At 42.3% G+C, this 16,289-nt stretch overlaps 1 protein-coding gene across 1 annotated transcript in view; it reads left to right on the top strand.

The window, feature by feature from the left end:
• Positions 1-56: 56 nt before the first annotated feature.
• Positions 57-16,289, top strand: part of traf4a (tnf receptor-associated factor 4a) — a 37,011-nt gene continuing 20,778 nt past the window's right edge. Inside the window, exon 1 of the mRNA XM_041047032.1 lies at positions 57-562. Within this exon, the coding sequence (XP_040902966.1) occupies positions 420-562 (143 nt within the window). The 5' untranslated portion in view covers positions 57-419. The remainder of the gene's footprint in view (positions 563-16,289) is intronic.

Raw genomic sequence — 16,289 nt, 5'->3', positions numbered from 1 at the left:
GTGCACCTAAACAGACGGAGGGGTTATTCATTGTGCTCAGTGTCAGTACTGCATCCACGCAGGAGAGAGGGAGAGGGCCACACAGCAGCACCGCCGGCCAAAATAAACCCCGAGCTTGCAGAGGGAGAGTGAGAGAGGGCTTCCAGGACGAATCCGTGTTCATTTCTGCAGCGTTTTCTGGACTGTGTAGTCTTGCGCTTTTGCTGCCATTAGTCGCCAGGCTGCAGGAGATAAAGCTGGGGGAGGACTCGCCTCCTAAAAGCCCGATCGGTCGGTGGCGGAAGGGACGTGATATGAACCCCTTGTCGGCTTGAACGGCAGTGCAGCTGAATATCCGCGTTTTTCTCAAGGATCAGAAGGACATTTACACCTTTCACCTGCAGCCGAAGGCCCGAGAAATACCCGCAGAACCTGCAGCGATGCCCGGGTTTGATTACAAGTTTCTGGAAAAGCCAAAGAGACGGTTCCAGTGTCCGCTCTGCAGCAAGGCAATGCGGGAGCCGGTCCAAGTGTCTACCTGTGGACACCGTTTCTGTGACACCTGTCTACAAGAATTTCTAAGGTACAATGAGTGTTTGTGTGTGCGTGTGTGTGTCTGTGTGTCTGTGTTTGTTTGAGAAGGAGAAAGATCCACCTCTGTGAAGGCGATACCGGAGACTACAGCCTTGTCTAGTTTCGGTCGAGCAACAGTAAATAAAGGATGTGTAGGTGTGTCCTTTTCACCTTTCCTTATTAGGGTTTTACGTGAATTTTAGTCCTTTATGCCACTGCTGCAGAGTGCAGTAACAGAATTTGAGGCCTGGTTTAAACCCCCCTCCGTTTAGTTTCAGGTGTGTTTTCTCTTATAGCCTACATCCTCATGTACATGTGCAGAAAAACAAAACTGGCGAGCCTCTTTTGTTTGGGATCAGGCGTGCAGGTATTTTTTTTTAGGACAGGTAGAGGAGGTGGTTTTTGTTGTTGTGACCACCTCATGCATGAGTCAGACAATGAGGCTTGAAATGGTGCAAATTAAAATGTAGTGTCTTTTTCTACCAGTATCTTTCATGCTGTGGTGTTTGTGTCCTGTAGAGGGCCCCTGCCTCCTCATCCTGTCTGTGTTTTTGCCCTGGAGGTGGCTGAGTTTGCATGGGTTCTGGGTTGGGGGTGATCCGTTTGAGGATGTGTGTGTGTGTGTGTGTGTGTGTGTGTGTGTGTGTGTGTGTGTGTGTTGGGAAATCTGCCTTGAGTCCAGGATTAGACTTCATCAAGTGTCTGTCAGACCATGGGGTGGGGTGGGGGGGCATAAAGGGACCTTTCACTCTGAGGTCAGCAGTCTGACAGACCCCCAGCTCACTTCCTCACCTCCTAATCTGCTGAACATTGGAGTCTGTGTTAAGACTTGTAGAGCGAAAGCCTTTGTTTTAACTTTGAGGATGACACTGTTAAAAAACAGTGTTGTTAATTCATAGCATTCATAGTTGCATCATAAACTTCTTCTTCAGGCTCTTGTACAGTGAGCATCACTTTGTCATGAAGTAAACTTCTATTAGACAGAGTCAAGGTTGGATCAGCTAAGCAGGAAACTCTGCAGGGCCCCCAAAGTCTTACATTCTGTCTGCATGATTTGATTAATTGAAAAGTTGCTATGGGCTATGTACATGAACCGGAATGAGTTGACATTTTGGGTTGAAAATGACTTAAATGGTTACTCAGTTATCAGAATTGTTGCCCATTAATTTTTTGCCATTAACTATCAATCAATCATCTAATCATTTACGAGTACTCTGATTTCTGGGTGTCTCATGAAACTGTTTTAACAGTGGAGGTCAGTAGGAGCCTAACGACAAATTTTTACCCATAGGAGGTTAATCTGGTTGTGGACAGGATAGATAACGTAATTTGATTTATCTCTCTATGTGGTGGCTTAAAATATCTTGTCAAAGTCAGACTAAGGACATCTAAACAATAAGTTTGTCTCTGAATTGTTTGTCCCCGAAATATTTAGTTGCACAGATGAGAACTGGCAGTTTTTCCTCTGGCCACTTAAGCTAGTCGATTCAAAAATATTGAGAAAGAAAACAGATTGTGAGAAAGCCATTTTCTGATGTATTGTAGGCCAGTTCATCAATGAACTGAGACAATAATCAGCAGATGAATCGATAATGAAAATAACAATCGCAGCCCTACCTGTGAGCCTTTGTGTGCAGGACACAATGACTTCTTGCTTTCATTCATTCACGTGCTGTGAATCACTGAATCATGTTTAGCTCTTTTAAAGTAGAATACCAGCCCCTGCGTTGTAAATATCTCCAGTGTTGACATGTTGTGTGATTCAGATCAGAGCCTCAGAGATGATAAAGAAGGATAAACAGAGAAAGACAAAACAGAAACTTGGTGTTTGCTCAGCTGTAGTGGAGGAGCTGACTGTCTGCAGTTTCTAAAAAAAGAGTTTTAAATCATATTACGTATCTTCAAAGCCTTAAAGCTCTTGAATATAAGTTAAATATAGCTTGTTAATTGTTAAATTTTATGAGACACTGTGGTTTTTTGGTTTGCTGTATTACTTCAGAGAAATCGGCTCAGCCTGACTGGTCTGCAGTTGTTGTGGAGTTTTTCAGCTGTTTAACTATAACCAGCACTGAAAAAGATCTTAAAATATCCTCAGTTTCACTTGATGAACCCTGAGGACACTTGAGGAAAACTCAGAAACAAGTAAGACAATACTTGGCATCAGGAAAGCTGAATATCTAATCTAATCTAATATCTTGTGTCAACGTTTTATGCTCTTCACGACCTTCTTATGTCAGAAAAACAGACAGGAGAGAAATGGAGATGTGGTTTAATGCTGTGAACACATCAACCACTTTGCCTTGTTCATACCTTGAGTCATCAGGAAGCCTCCACTGGCTTACTAAACAGCAGAAAATTGCATCTGGCTGGAAAGCAGAAATTCAAATGAACAAAGAGAGCGAGGGAGGAACAGCGTTCACTGCTGATCAATGAGTTTGGTCCGACGCTTTGTCTGCCTCATCCTGCCCGCCTCCATTCTCATCCTTCAGTTTACGCTCTTTTTTTTCCCCACTCCCACAGACTTACAGAATTTAACTAAAGTTTCCCAACTTCTGAAAGTTTTTAGTTGAGTAACGGTGTAACTCCTGTTTGGTCAGGTTGTCAGTGCAGATGTAATGATCCCTCCCTGTCTGACCTGCATGACCTAAAGATGTAACAGCAGAAGCAATATCCGACAGATTGATGAGCTTTGAGTGCACAGTCCTGCAGTTAGTTCAAAATACCAGTTTATAATAAGTACCACTAATGTTAGCACCATTTTATGGTAAGGCACGCTCTTGAGGCATATGTAAGTTGTAACTAATTACTTTATTGATGGTAAATAAATCATTTGCTAATACTTTAGACATTAATTAACATTCATTAATTAGAGAAACTTTTTGTTTAAACTCCTTTTGACTGGTTATAGCGTTTGACCTCTTTTTTTATTTATGCTGCTTATAAATGCTTAACTCACTGACGATTGTTTCTTGAGAAGGGAAGAAGCGAGGACATGCAGTAGCATTCTTCCATGGCTTGTTGCGACAGAGCAGTTCTGTAGAAGGCGACATAGCCATCAGTGTGAAAGTGGGCAGGCTTGGCTGGCAAGCCCGGACTGGATGTTACACAACCTTCAATAATTATAGGAATAAGATCAACCTAGTTGCACAATGGGTGCAGCATTAGCTAACGACTGTCTGTCAGCCTCAATAAACTTGAGCTCTCCTCACAAAAGATGCACGCGCTTGATGGGCAAGAGAGCTGAAACTGGCCCTCGACTGGCACGCTTTGTTAATTAAAGAAGTGACAATGCAGCCAGTCGACTCGGCTGCAGCCTTGTCGGTGTGTTTCAGTGTGGCTGTAGGTGGGGGAGCCGCTGAAGTATCATCTGCTGCAGATACAAATGTTTATTTAAACTTGATTCTTCCCGGGAAGTGAACCAGGAAATCTTGTTTAAAGCAGCAACTGAAACAAGTTGACTTCTAAGTGATGAACAATGTGATCTTTTGCACTGGGATGCAACAGTAATCTGATTATATGAAATATTTCTGTGATTGAAACAACTTGTCTAGACAACTCAACACTAATATTTGATGTAAAGTCTAATAGAAGATAATTACATACCACTTTGTAGTAAGGCCCCCTTTATGAAGGCTTTATAAGCTATAACTAATGACTTTCTCAGTGGTTAAAAAATCTCTTTGGTTTGTATTCTTTTTATTTGGTATTAATTCACTGATACACATTTGTAATCCCTTAATAGACACTCCGCTGTAATACATGTAAATAAGTTATAAGTTAAACTTTAATCACATCTGCAATTGTTCATATTAACAAATCATTAATAAAGAGTGTCAATGTAAGATACATCCTGTAAACACTTCATAATATAGTGTTAGACATATCAACATGAGGAACAGGCAGACTTAGAGTTGTTGGCAAGCACATTAATAAACACTTACACGTGCTAACAACTAAATTATATATGTTTATATGCTGTTAAGAAATGCTGACTAAGGGGAAGGGTAAATGCTGAGTTATATTAGAAAATAAAGGGTTTATCCTTTATTTTCACTTCAAAGGAAGTCAAAAGTGAACTGTCCCTCAGAGGCACAGGAGGAAACACATGAATTGTTCTTACTTCACCGTGTCTGAGCACTGAAAAGTGCTGCTGCGTGCCTCTGTGTCCACAGGCATGTTAGCATGTGATGCTAATGGGCTGTGTTTCCGCCCCAGGGAGGAATGTCTAAATACTCTCCAGCAGCAACAGCAGTCCTGGAGGCTGCCCCCGCTCCGAGGGAGAGTCATGGGGTAAAAGCAGTCCGGCCCTGCAGCTTTAACACTCTCTGCAATCAAATATGAGTCACATGCTTCAACAATTCAGTGCATGCTGGATGGGGCAGGCCTTTGTTTTAGCAACACTGCCTCTTTAATAACGGAGAATAACACTTAATGGTATGTAACACAATTTCCTTCGCTGTGTGAGGGCTAAGTAGGGCTTATGGCCCTGCCACACATGCCAGGCCTCATGGCTCATCAGTCCTGGGTCTACTGAGCCAGAGTAATGCCATGCAATGTGACAGTGGTGTCTCTGTGGGGATGATGCAGTGCTGTGCCACGGCCTTGACAGGGGTGTAATTGGTTTGTTCAGCTCTGGAGCTCCTTCCTACAGGCCTCCACGTAGTTGTATATAGTGCAACTCCTGACTTACCCAGAGTCACGAGGAACTCCAAAGTGGGCTAATATGAGAATTTTTCACGGTTCGATTATTCACTGTCCAAATGCCAGGGGACTGTTTTTCGGAATGGCCCGTGATTCATTTTAACTTTGGCACATCTTCTGTGTGTAGTGCAGTTTTTTTCCTCTCCTCAGCGATGCAGGTGATACTCACTTTTTCTGCCGTGGCCTCCTACGCTTTTATAGTCTGAATGCCCTGGTGCACAATCACCAGCATTATAAGTACTGCAGCCAAACGCCTCCTCCCTCTTTTACTCTTCTTCCACTAGGAAACGTCTGTCGTATTTCACTGTGTGTTGTTGCCAATTATTCTTCTGTCAATAAACTAATCATTTCAGCTCTACTAAGGGCTTTATCAATGGTCCATGAATCAGTCAATTAGGGCTACAACCAACAGTTATTTTCTTTGTTGATTAATTGGTTAAAAATGCCCACCTCAATCACCTCACACTCTTACAAAATGCCCAAAACTACTTCTTCAACTGTTTATCTTTGTCCAAGAACATTTACTAAGACATAAAACTGGTAAAAGCAGCAGCAAATACTCCTGTTGGAGTACCCGGGATCAAGTTTTGGCTTGCCAGGTTGACTCGCATTTTACCTTGCTATTTGGTTATGAATTAGGTAATCCATCAATAAGTACATGTGGGGTTCACATTTTCCAATAAGCCAGTCTGCAGCTATACATGTTAATAACATGGTAATAAATGGAGTTTGCTTTTTCCAGAATTTAAGTGGCCTGTTAGAGGGTTTTCCTGGCACAGAGGGTGACTTCTTAGAAAGTTGTACCAAAAGATTCAAGGAACAGATGTGATCAGAGACATGTTTGCCTCCTTCAGCACATGGTTATCTATAGCCAAATTTCTCTCCTTCAAACACATGATTAATCCACTTCTGTCCATTGTGCGTGCAGCCGTGCAGAAGGATGTATAGAGCGGCACTTTGGCTGCTGTGACAGGGCGTTTCTTAAAGGGCTAAATGGAGCTGTGTTGCATTGGTGCCCAATGTTGTGTGTCAGTCTGGCACTCGAGGCAGCTGGGGCTTTGTGTCTCAGTGGGTATCTGTATCTGAATGGGACCGATGCCACGGATGGCTGATGAATGACTGTGTGTTCATTACCATCCCCGACCCCTCAGCCCCATCACAGAGACATTCACAGTCCCCCGCAGGTGTCCGATGGCCGCACGGGCATCCTGGGTCCAGATCCGGAGAGTTCGGGGGGACTTTAGTGTCCCATCCTTCTCTGACGACAACGGTGGTCAGTGAGCTGCGCACAGAGAAATGCTGTGTTTAGCTGAGTGAAAGCCCTCAGGCTTCCCTGCTCTGCAGACTTTGGGGTCTGTGAAGGCCTCTTAGAGCTGTGCACTGAGGCTGCTGTCAGCTGATGTACTTGGGGTGACAGAGCTGGAAACTGCCCCGTAAATTTTAACACATCAATGCATAGAAGGAGCCACTCACTCTGAGACGAGAGGGAGAAAAAAATGCTGCGAGATACAGCAGCATTTGTGTTAGAGAACAACAGTCAGTGCTCTGTACTCTGCCTGAATTAAGCTACACTTCCATGATGCTCAGCACCTGTAAAATCAAGAGACAAACATCAACTATAGTGAAGCTGTGCTGCCCACTCTTTTCTCTTATCCTAGCTGTTGTGAATAGCAGGGAAGTCAGTCAGTTACTGAATGTTACTGAACTAATGATTATGAGAAGTCCCTGATCTTTAAAGTTTAACATAGATGTTTACTTCCTGCTGCGTTTACCGTATTACTGTCTCAGTTAAAAATACAAAGTCAAAGGCATTTTAACACCAAGCCTGCTGGAGTGTTTTATTCAAAATATGGACTTTGACTCATGGAGTTTGGTTCAGTTGGGGTAGTATCAGAAGATATTCAAATTACTATCATAGAAGACCAAGAAAACAAGAAAACATTCACAATTCAGCAGCTGTAACTAATGAATTTCTGCCATTTTTGCTTAAAAAAACGACCGACTGACCGTGTGCATCTTTTCTTAGGAGACTGATTGATAATCAGTTGATTGAATCAAACTTTTATTCAATTTAATAGATTAATAAAAAAATAATTTTTGCTTTAAAATTGGCTGAAATGATTAATCAGTGATCTAAAAATGAGCTACATTTTGTGTTGTCTTTTGTAGGAACAATGGCATTTCATCTTAGATGCACATTAAAGTAACTGGACCCAAGCTGAAAATGAGTCTGAGAATGTAATCCAAAAAACAGCAGGAAATGACCCCAAATCACAGTGTTTTATGGTTGTAAGGAAATGGATGTTGACATCCAAAAGCCACAATTACCCGTGTTTGGAAAACATAAAAGCTAACATCAAAAAATGAACTAAAACTGCAGTTTTGACCAACAACCTGGTGGTAAAATCAGTGTATTGTCATTTTGTATGAAAACCAGAGAAATTATACAGACAGTCAGATAATTCAGTCAGTGACAAACTACACATGAGCCCTTTTGTTTACATGCCCTGTTTCGTCTGTCAACAGAAAGTCCTGATTTCCCACTATGAGAAAATGGTCGCACTTTTCTTTATGGGTCTGCAAATTCCACTTCATTTTCAAATATCCTCCTAAGAAGTTTCCTGGAAAGAACGACGTAGGTTTTGGTTCTGATTACAGGTAAAATAGAGAGTGATCAGTTGGTACTCTTCCAGGTATTTCTAGCTCAACCTTGAGGCTTTTTTATACAGAGGATACGGGGTGAGTTAACAAACATCACTCTTGCTCTTGTAATTTGTGGATTTGCTCTGAAGCATTTGTTCTCTAAGCGTTTCCACAGAGGCATCCGTCTGTCCGTCCATCCTCCGTCACCCCAGAGACAGACAGATAGATGTTAGCCGCCATGTTTCAGGATAAGTTAATTGTGGCGAGTCTCCGGGGAGGAAGCTGAGAGGCTTTGGAGATGCAGCTGTGATGATGACATCGCTGGGAGAAAGTGCCCTGACCATTTCACACAGCTGCAGATGTTATTATGAGACTCGTGTTGTGACAGCTGTTTGCGTGAATGTAAAGATGGAGGGAGGGGCTCTGGAATGTAAAGTACCGTACTGTACAAATTTGGGGTATTTTACCTGATTATTTTATAAACTAGTTGAAGATCAGTTCCACCTCAACCAACCACAGAAGTAAAATGCTGCTCACACATTGATGCATCAGTTATGAGATTGTCAATGCAGGACTTTTACTCATAATGAAGTAGTTCTACAGAGTGTTGTTGGTACTTTTATGTAAGTAAAATATCTGAGTACTTCTTCCACTACTGATTTTCACATTGAGATGTTTAGCCTCTGGTTGTGATGGTGCAGCTCTGAGTGCGTCACTTTCTGGTCACATCATCTGTCGCCTGCAAGGGACTTTATTACTGACAGCCAGTTCAGGCGTAATTCATGGCTTTTGAAAGACTCCTGAAAGTGATTTTATTGGATTCATGAGCAAAACAGCCTCAAGAGTTCAGCCAGCTGCAGCCTTAGACAAGAACACATCCTCGAAGCTCCGGCTTGCTCATTTTACATACTTACAAAGAGCTCTAGTTGACTTCAGTGTGAACCATGACGGTTTGTCTAAATCAATGACCACACAATGTGTCTTTTTACTGCTGTGTGGTTGGGAATGATGTGAGAGGCAATTTGTGGTTTAGAGAAAGTCTTAAAGCTGTGACTCAACTTCCACACACCTGAATAATTCACAGAGAACAACTTCAAATTACTGCAATTGCTCTTTGACATGCGAGGAGCTCATCATCGCAGGTGGTTTACAAAGCTAGAATTCCAAACGGGCACAGCTCCCCAAGCCCCCCAAGGGCCCCCAAACTCCCAGATCCACTGTGTCGCTTTAGTGTTTAGTAATTTCATTCACTACATGTTTGTTCAGGAATTTGATCCACATAAGTACAGTATCAAGGCAGAGCCTGCAGCTGATTCTGCTAAGTTGTTGCCCTGTCTTGCTTATATACATATTCCCAAATAATGTGGTGTTTTACCAAATGTCGTGACTTCTTAGTCCTGTGATTTTGGACTGTTGGTTGGACATAACCTGTTATGTCAATGGAAGGCATAGTAGGTCAGAGTTGAGGAAGTCATTGTGTTCGTGTTTACAACAGTTACGACAGTTGGGGTAATAATTTAACTGTTTTTTCTCTCTTCCAATAAAGTTTGGTGAACGTTATCACAGCCCATAGTAATGATTTCCAAAAGTGTGAGAAGGATCTAAGTTGTTATAACCAGGATTTTTCTTAAAAGATGTTTAGTTTGTGTGTGGGTGGGTGACTGAACGAGCAAACAATTGAGAAAATAGTCATCTGACTAATCAACAATTAACTGTTATTTGCAGTCCTGACAGGATAGTGTAGGGGTAACCTCTAGGGGTGTCCCGATCCGATATTAATATCGGATATCTGTCCGATAACAGCCAAAACACGACTATCGGATTTTATCGGACTCCATCTAAAATCTCCGATATAAGCGCTCCGATAAGCAGTCCATTTTCTGCTCCAGCACTTTTATCCATAGGCGACTCTGGTTCACACTCCAACACAGTAGGTGGCGGTAATGCACCTTAACGTTGGTGCCACCCGCCAGAAATGCCAAAGAAGAAGAGCACCCGGCTCCAGCCAATAGAGCGTCTCTGATCCAGCATGCAGAGCCCACGTGATCACAACAACAACAACGTGTGTGCGCTACTGTGGGATGTCAGCCGTGTGGCAAGATTTTACCGTAAACTCGGACAAAGACGTTGCAGCTGAGTGCAACACTTGTCATGCACAAGTTTCCCGTGGTAGCACAGAACCGGGAAAATTTAATACGACCAACCTTATCGCGCATTTGAAGTAGCATCACAAAAAACAGCATGAGGATTTTCGCAAGATCACCGAGGCGAAGAAACAACAAACCTCCCACGGGACGGCAAAAAGGCACTGGCTATAACAGAAAACCCAGCCCAGTTTATTGTGCTTGATGACCACCCCTGTCGGTGGTGAGTAATGTTTAAACGCTTAATTGAGCACCTCGAGCCTCGCTACATTATTCCTAGCCGCCACTACATTGTCGACAAAACTATACCCCAGATGCATAAAGAAGTTCAAAAGTCTATTGTCGCACATGTGGAGAAAGCAAATGCTGTTAGCTTCACAGGAGCACAGGAGCAGGCTGACAGCAGAGCATGCCTCTTCTTAAAAAAATCTCCACATCATGCTCGGGCTGCAGAAAGTGGAGATGGAGGAGTAGTAAGGGTAGTCAGCAGTTTAGTTAACTGACTGATTATTATTTGTTTTCTGCTGTTATTATTAGAGTGATATGTTTATTTTGTTTACACTATTTTTTTTAGTGAAGAGCAATGATCACATTGTTTTGGGCACAGTCAGTGAAACTGGAGCTGTGAACTCTTTGAGCAGTTGGACAGTGGACAATATTGTGTTGTTTTTGTCCCCGCCCTCAGTTGTTCCCACCATATACTGACAGTAAAAAATAACTGAACTTGAATTGTTTGCACTTTAAAGGTATACTTTGTTTTTATTGGATTTATTTAGGTTATTTTCAGGGTCTACTAATTTTTTTTTTTTTTATTTATTTATTTTTTTAATTGTAGAATACTGTAGATATTATGTTGAAGGTTAAAATTTATGTAACCAATTGGTTAATAATAAATGGGTCAGTTTTTCTCATACCTACTGTTGCTCACTGTTGTTCTCTGTTTGAGTAACATCTCTTGATCAAGCCTTTTCAACATTACACACTACAAAGTAAGTAATAAAAGTATGTATGATTTGTGCTGATATCGTATCGGATCGATATCGGTATCGGCCAATACTCAAGGCTGCAATATCGGTATCGTATCGGAAGTGAAAAAGTTGTATCGGGACATCCCTAGTAACCTCTACTCTTGCTGGGTATTAATTTGATTTATATTAATATCCCTGAATCAAATGAGGACTAAATGACAGTTCTGATTATCTGAATTGAGCAGCAGCAGTGTGTAGACATGCCTTGACTTGCCCTCTGCTATAAGAGCTCCTTTAAAATGAATCTCCCAGCGATTGGGGCCAAACAAAGACGGAAAACATTCCAGCTATGCAGTGCAGCACCTTGCCCCTCACACAGCGAGCATGCTGGGACCCAGCCGCCAAACCCAGCCCTGCCGCTGGACCGCAGCCAGTTGGCCCAGATCTGAAAAGCATGGCCAGTGCTCACACGTGCCTGGGTATGCATGCTATGTGAAGCAGCTTAGATAAAGATATGTTTATCATAACACATACATGTTTTCTGCCTGTTCCCACCAAAAAACATGTTAGCCCCTCCTAGAGTTTGGAATGAAGGCTTGTAGTTGGGGTGTTTATGACCAGTTTAGGGTTCAACAGCAGATATTTGAAGGTATGAGACCAAGTTAAGTTAAGTTCAAAACCATTTCAGTTCTCAGTCTCGCTACATCTGCGCCTGCTTGCTATCATACTAACTGACCCCCCCAGTCTTTGTCTTATGCACAGGTCACTGAACCGACAGACCCAGTGTGCGTATGCATACAGTGACACACGTGTTCAAACTCCCACAGAAATTATTCCAGTCCGAAGCCTTATGTTTTTCTGATTTGTGTCCAACATTAGGGCAAATTAGCTGATTATATACCAAACATTGCTGACTTTCCACTTCTGAAATGCACGGTTTTCTGCCTTTTCCTTCTCTAATGTGACAGTAAATTCTATATCTTTTGGTTTTAGACTGTTGAAAACAAGCTATTAGAAGATATAATGTTCTTTTAGCTATTTCTTTGACATTTTATAGATTACCACCTTATTGTATTATAGAATGATTAGTCCGCAAATCAGTAAGACAATCAACACGTAATTATTTGGTAACTATTTGAATAATTCTTTCTTTAAGCAAAACAGTCATTTGACTTTTCCAGCTTCTCAAATGTGAGAGTTTCCTGCTTTTCTTTGTCATGTTGGTCAGACAAAACTATTTCACAATTAGGAAATGAATATAGAAAATGTTCTGAGAAATTACTTTGATGATACAGCAAGTTCTTGAGTTTCATTAAATCTGATTCACACTGATGCTCCAAACAGAAGTAATGTCTTATTATTATTCATATAGGAAGTGAAGCATACTCATGTGCTTTTATAGGGAACTTGTCTGCCTTCTGGCATAGAATGAGAAAAGAGTTTTTAAGGGCATAAAAATATGCAGCATATACCAATTAAACATTTAACTCTCTGATGCAGCAGTATTTCCACGTCATGTCGGCTTGAGATGCTCCTGTGATGCCCTGGCAGAGCTCTGGCCTTGTTTGTATTAGGGAGTTGTCTGTAGGAGCAGGCAGCTGAGTGTCCACTGCAGTGGTTGCTGAGCTGACAGGAAGGCATTTGAGGAATCTGCGTCTGAGGTCTGAAAGACGAGCAGCTGGGAGCGGAGCACAGAGCGAGGGGAAGTGGGCGGCTCACTGCCGGGGCACCTGTCCTCAGTGAAAGGCCCCTCTGTAGAGCTGAACAGGTGTTGGCAGAGCAGTTAAGCTCTTCACTTGAAGCGAACACACTCTGAATTATCATCATTTATCCACAGGGGCCCCATCAATGTTAAGGTCATTGCCCAGTTTCACCTCGGCCTTTCCGGCCTTTTTTTTTTTTTTGTAGCAAAGGGGTCTTCCTTCCTGCCAGGACTCCTCCATCTTCCTCTCATCAGCTGGGCTGTTTACTTTGGTGGTCCTTTAACCAAACAGCTCAATGACTGTCAAGTACATTAACTCCCTTGTGTTGTGTCTCAGGTTCTTGCTCGCTGCTCGTTTTCAGATATGTCAACACAGCGTTAACGCTCCGAGCCTCCTTCTTCCTCCCTCTGCGCAGGCCAACTATTGATCCCATGAAAGGAAGTCGCTCTGTCAGGTTCACATCCAGATGGATCATTCAGTCAAGCCTTTCAGGATGAATGAGCGCTTGTTTTCTGGACTCTCTCAGCTCAAAACCCCTGAAAATGATTGTGATGGTAGATTAACAAGCGGGACACCTCACCCGGCAACTAGTGATTATTTGTATTGTTAATTATGTTGCCAATGACTTTCTCGATCAATTGATTAACCAATGGGTCAATGAAATGTCAAAAAGGAACAAAAATAAAACGCTCACTGCAAGTTCACTTATGCAAATAGCTTGTTTTGTCCAACCAACAGTCAAAAACCACATGATACTGAGTTTACAGTCGCAGAAGACTAAGAAAAGGTGAAGTGTTCATGACTGAGAAGCTAGAATCAGTGAATTTTGCAACTTGTTTCAATAATGATTGACAATGATTAATCGATAATGAAAATTGCCTGACTAATCTGCTAATCCTTTCAGCTGTAACATATCCATAAACAGCTAAACTACAATCATCTTGTTCTTCATGCGCGTTTGAAAATTTCATGTCCTCTTCAAAAACCAGTAAAACGCATAAAACTCCTGATCGATCATAGCCCCTCAGGAACATATCTGCTTATTTAAACAACTTGTAGAAAGTAGATATTAAGAAAAACAACTAAGTTGTTGTCTAAATGCAGCAAAAGCAGTGCAGCTTATAATTAAGCTGACGAAAAAATAAGAATTTTCTTTTCACTGAAATGATTTATTCTTACAAGGAACGGGTGACATCTCTATTTGTTGCCAGTTCCTCTTTTTTTATTTCCTTCTTTGCTCCCCCTCTGCTCTTTTATGCGCTGATTGAAAAATCTTGTCATTTATCTCATTGTTGCTCCCAGCAACAGGAGCAGGTTGAAGAATTCATGCTAGACGAACAATGCAGCTGAGGCGTTTTGAAACAAAGGAGGCGATTTGACGTCAGCACCTCGCCTCGCTGAACAAAGAAATTGCATCCACAAAGCCGAGAAGTGGACAACTGCAGGAGGCACAGCTCAGAGCTGGCTCACAATCAGTCATAGGAGGGCATGTACAGGCCGGGGGCGATTTCTGTATTGTTTTGGATTTTATCTACATGTAGTCTTCACAGATCCAGACAGATAAGGAAAAAAAGAAGCCACAGCAGGTCTGAGGTGTGATCATAGCAGCTGATAATAGGAGCAGCGACCACTGATTGTTTATTTTTTGTGAATTACCGCATGTCTGTGTGTGTTCACTGGCTGCCAACTGTTCCCTCTGTCTCCCTCACACACGTACACTTACACACACCTAAAAAGCCCTCACCTTCCCTCCCAGTTACCATGGACACAAAAGCACAGGACCTAAAATTGTCACTGCTAGTGATGTGCACACCTCACAGACCCGAATCAGCTCAGCAACATATCAGGAAAAGGAGCTTTTCCTTTCGCAGTTCAGTGGAAATGCAAATGGGCCGGAAGCATAAAATCACGTTATGTAACACTGTTTTCTTTTTTGATACCTCGCAGGAAAGTGAGGGATCAGTTTGAACACTTTTTGAAGGTAAGCAGCATCTAGGAAGAAGGTTAAGAGGAGGCTGAGAGGAAAAAAAGTTTTCAGTTTTTCTGCCTGAGAGGAACACAAGTGAGTCATGACACATCAGACTCATGGCTGTGTTTCCCGCACTCTGCTGTGATAACGGTGAATCACAGCGAGGCAGGTCACAGACTTTGACAAGGGAAAATCCAAATCATTATCCTATCTCAATTCTGCACCGTCTTCAGTTCGTGACCTCAGACACTCTCCAGCATCGTTCATGTGATGCAAAACCCAACATGCTTATCAGTTTCACAGCGTTTAAAACACACAATCAATGAGGTTGAGTCATTGTGTCAACAAATAAAAACTACTTCTCTGTTTTTGCTCTTAATGATCCAGTAGGATTGGACTCCTCCACCTCTCACTTATCAATGGATGTGTCACCGAGCACACTGCACATTTTTCCAAAGGTGTTCTTGTGGGATCGGACCAAAATAACTCCCTCACACAGCAAAGCTGATAATGGTTTACCCACACCTGCTATCTCGCACACACATAGCAGGTCAGCTCGAGAGGTGTGTGTATAGAGTGGAGTACTTATCTATGAAGGACAGGAAAGAAAAGACAGCTGGGTTATGACAGCAGAGCTGGTCTTTCTGGTGTTATCAGCAGTTTGATAGAGTCTGTGTGTTTTGTAATGCAAATTGTGAAACCTTTTTAGACCGATTAAAACAAGTAAACTGTAGGCGTGATTTCAGGGTGTTGTGTCTCATTTCCTTTTCCGGTGCACAGGGTGAACAGGTGCAAGTTAATTAAAAGCTCTGTTGTCCATAAGATGTCACTGGTCAGAGGGATTAGCTGCACTGCCCACCTGCTGCTGCCGGTCAGAGAATGAGGGGCTGTAGAAATGAAGTGAAATAATCTGGATCTGACAGACCTGGTAAAACCTGGGTTTGCATAAGAGCCCACGTTGTCGTCCACCGGGACCAGTCTCCCCTCTGACTGGACTCGGACTCTGTGTTTGGATTGTCATACTCAGTCAGATTCAGGTGTAGAGGCAGGGTCAAAATATGGACTCATAGCTTTAGCCTCACACACAGTGTGGGAACTGTGGGAACAGTCAGCTCTGTCTGTACACAGATGTTCACAGAAGCACTGTCTTTGTGTAACCTCACCACTGATATAAATAGTCTGTTTTTATTCACACAGCCTCTTTTTTTGTTGTTGTTGTTGTTTACAAATCTTTTCTACACATTCACAACCTCGAATTTCTCATGCAGATTTCTTACACAGGTTTACAGAGGTGGATATACAGCTTCAAACTTTGGAATTATTTGTAAACATCGCTTTACAAGCTCAAATCTTATTGACCCTAATTTGAGCCCACAGATCCTCTGTTGTTTTACCCTCTCTGCTTATTTACAACTCGCTTGTTCTTTACGTATTTTCAAGGCAGTGACAGTCACTCTGCAGTAAAAGAATAGTTTTAATTGAAGGGTGTTGAGAGCTTTGTTTCTCTGAGGCTCTTTGACTCAGTAGATCTGCATGCTTCAAAAACATTCTTCTTTGTCTGCTTTGGCATTGAGAGTAGACTCCATAAACCAGTGAACTGACGTACTCT

This window comes from Toxotes jaculatrix, chromosome 9, assembly GCF_017976425.1.
Source record: "Toxotes jaculatrix isolate fToxJac2 chromosome 9, fToxJac2.pri, whole genome shotgun sequence".
Classification (NCBI taxonomy): Eukaryota; Metazoa; Chordata; class Actinopteri; family Toxotidae; genus Toxotes; species Toxotes jaculatrix.
Note: the sequence above shows the minus strand (reverse complement) of the source record. Positions and strands in the feature narration are given on the sequence as shown.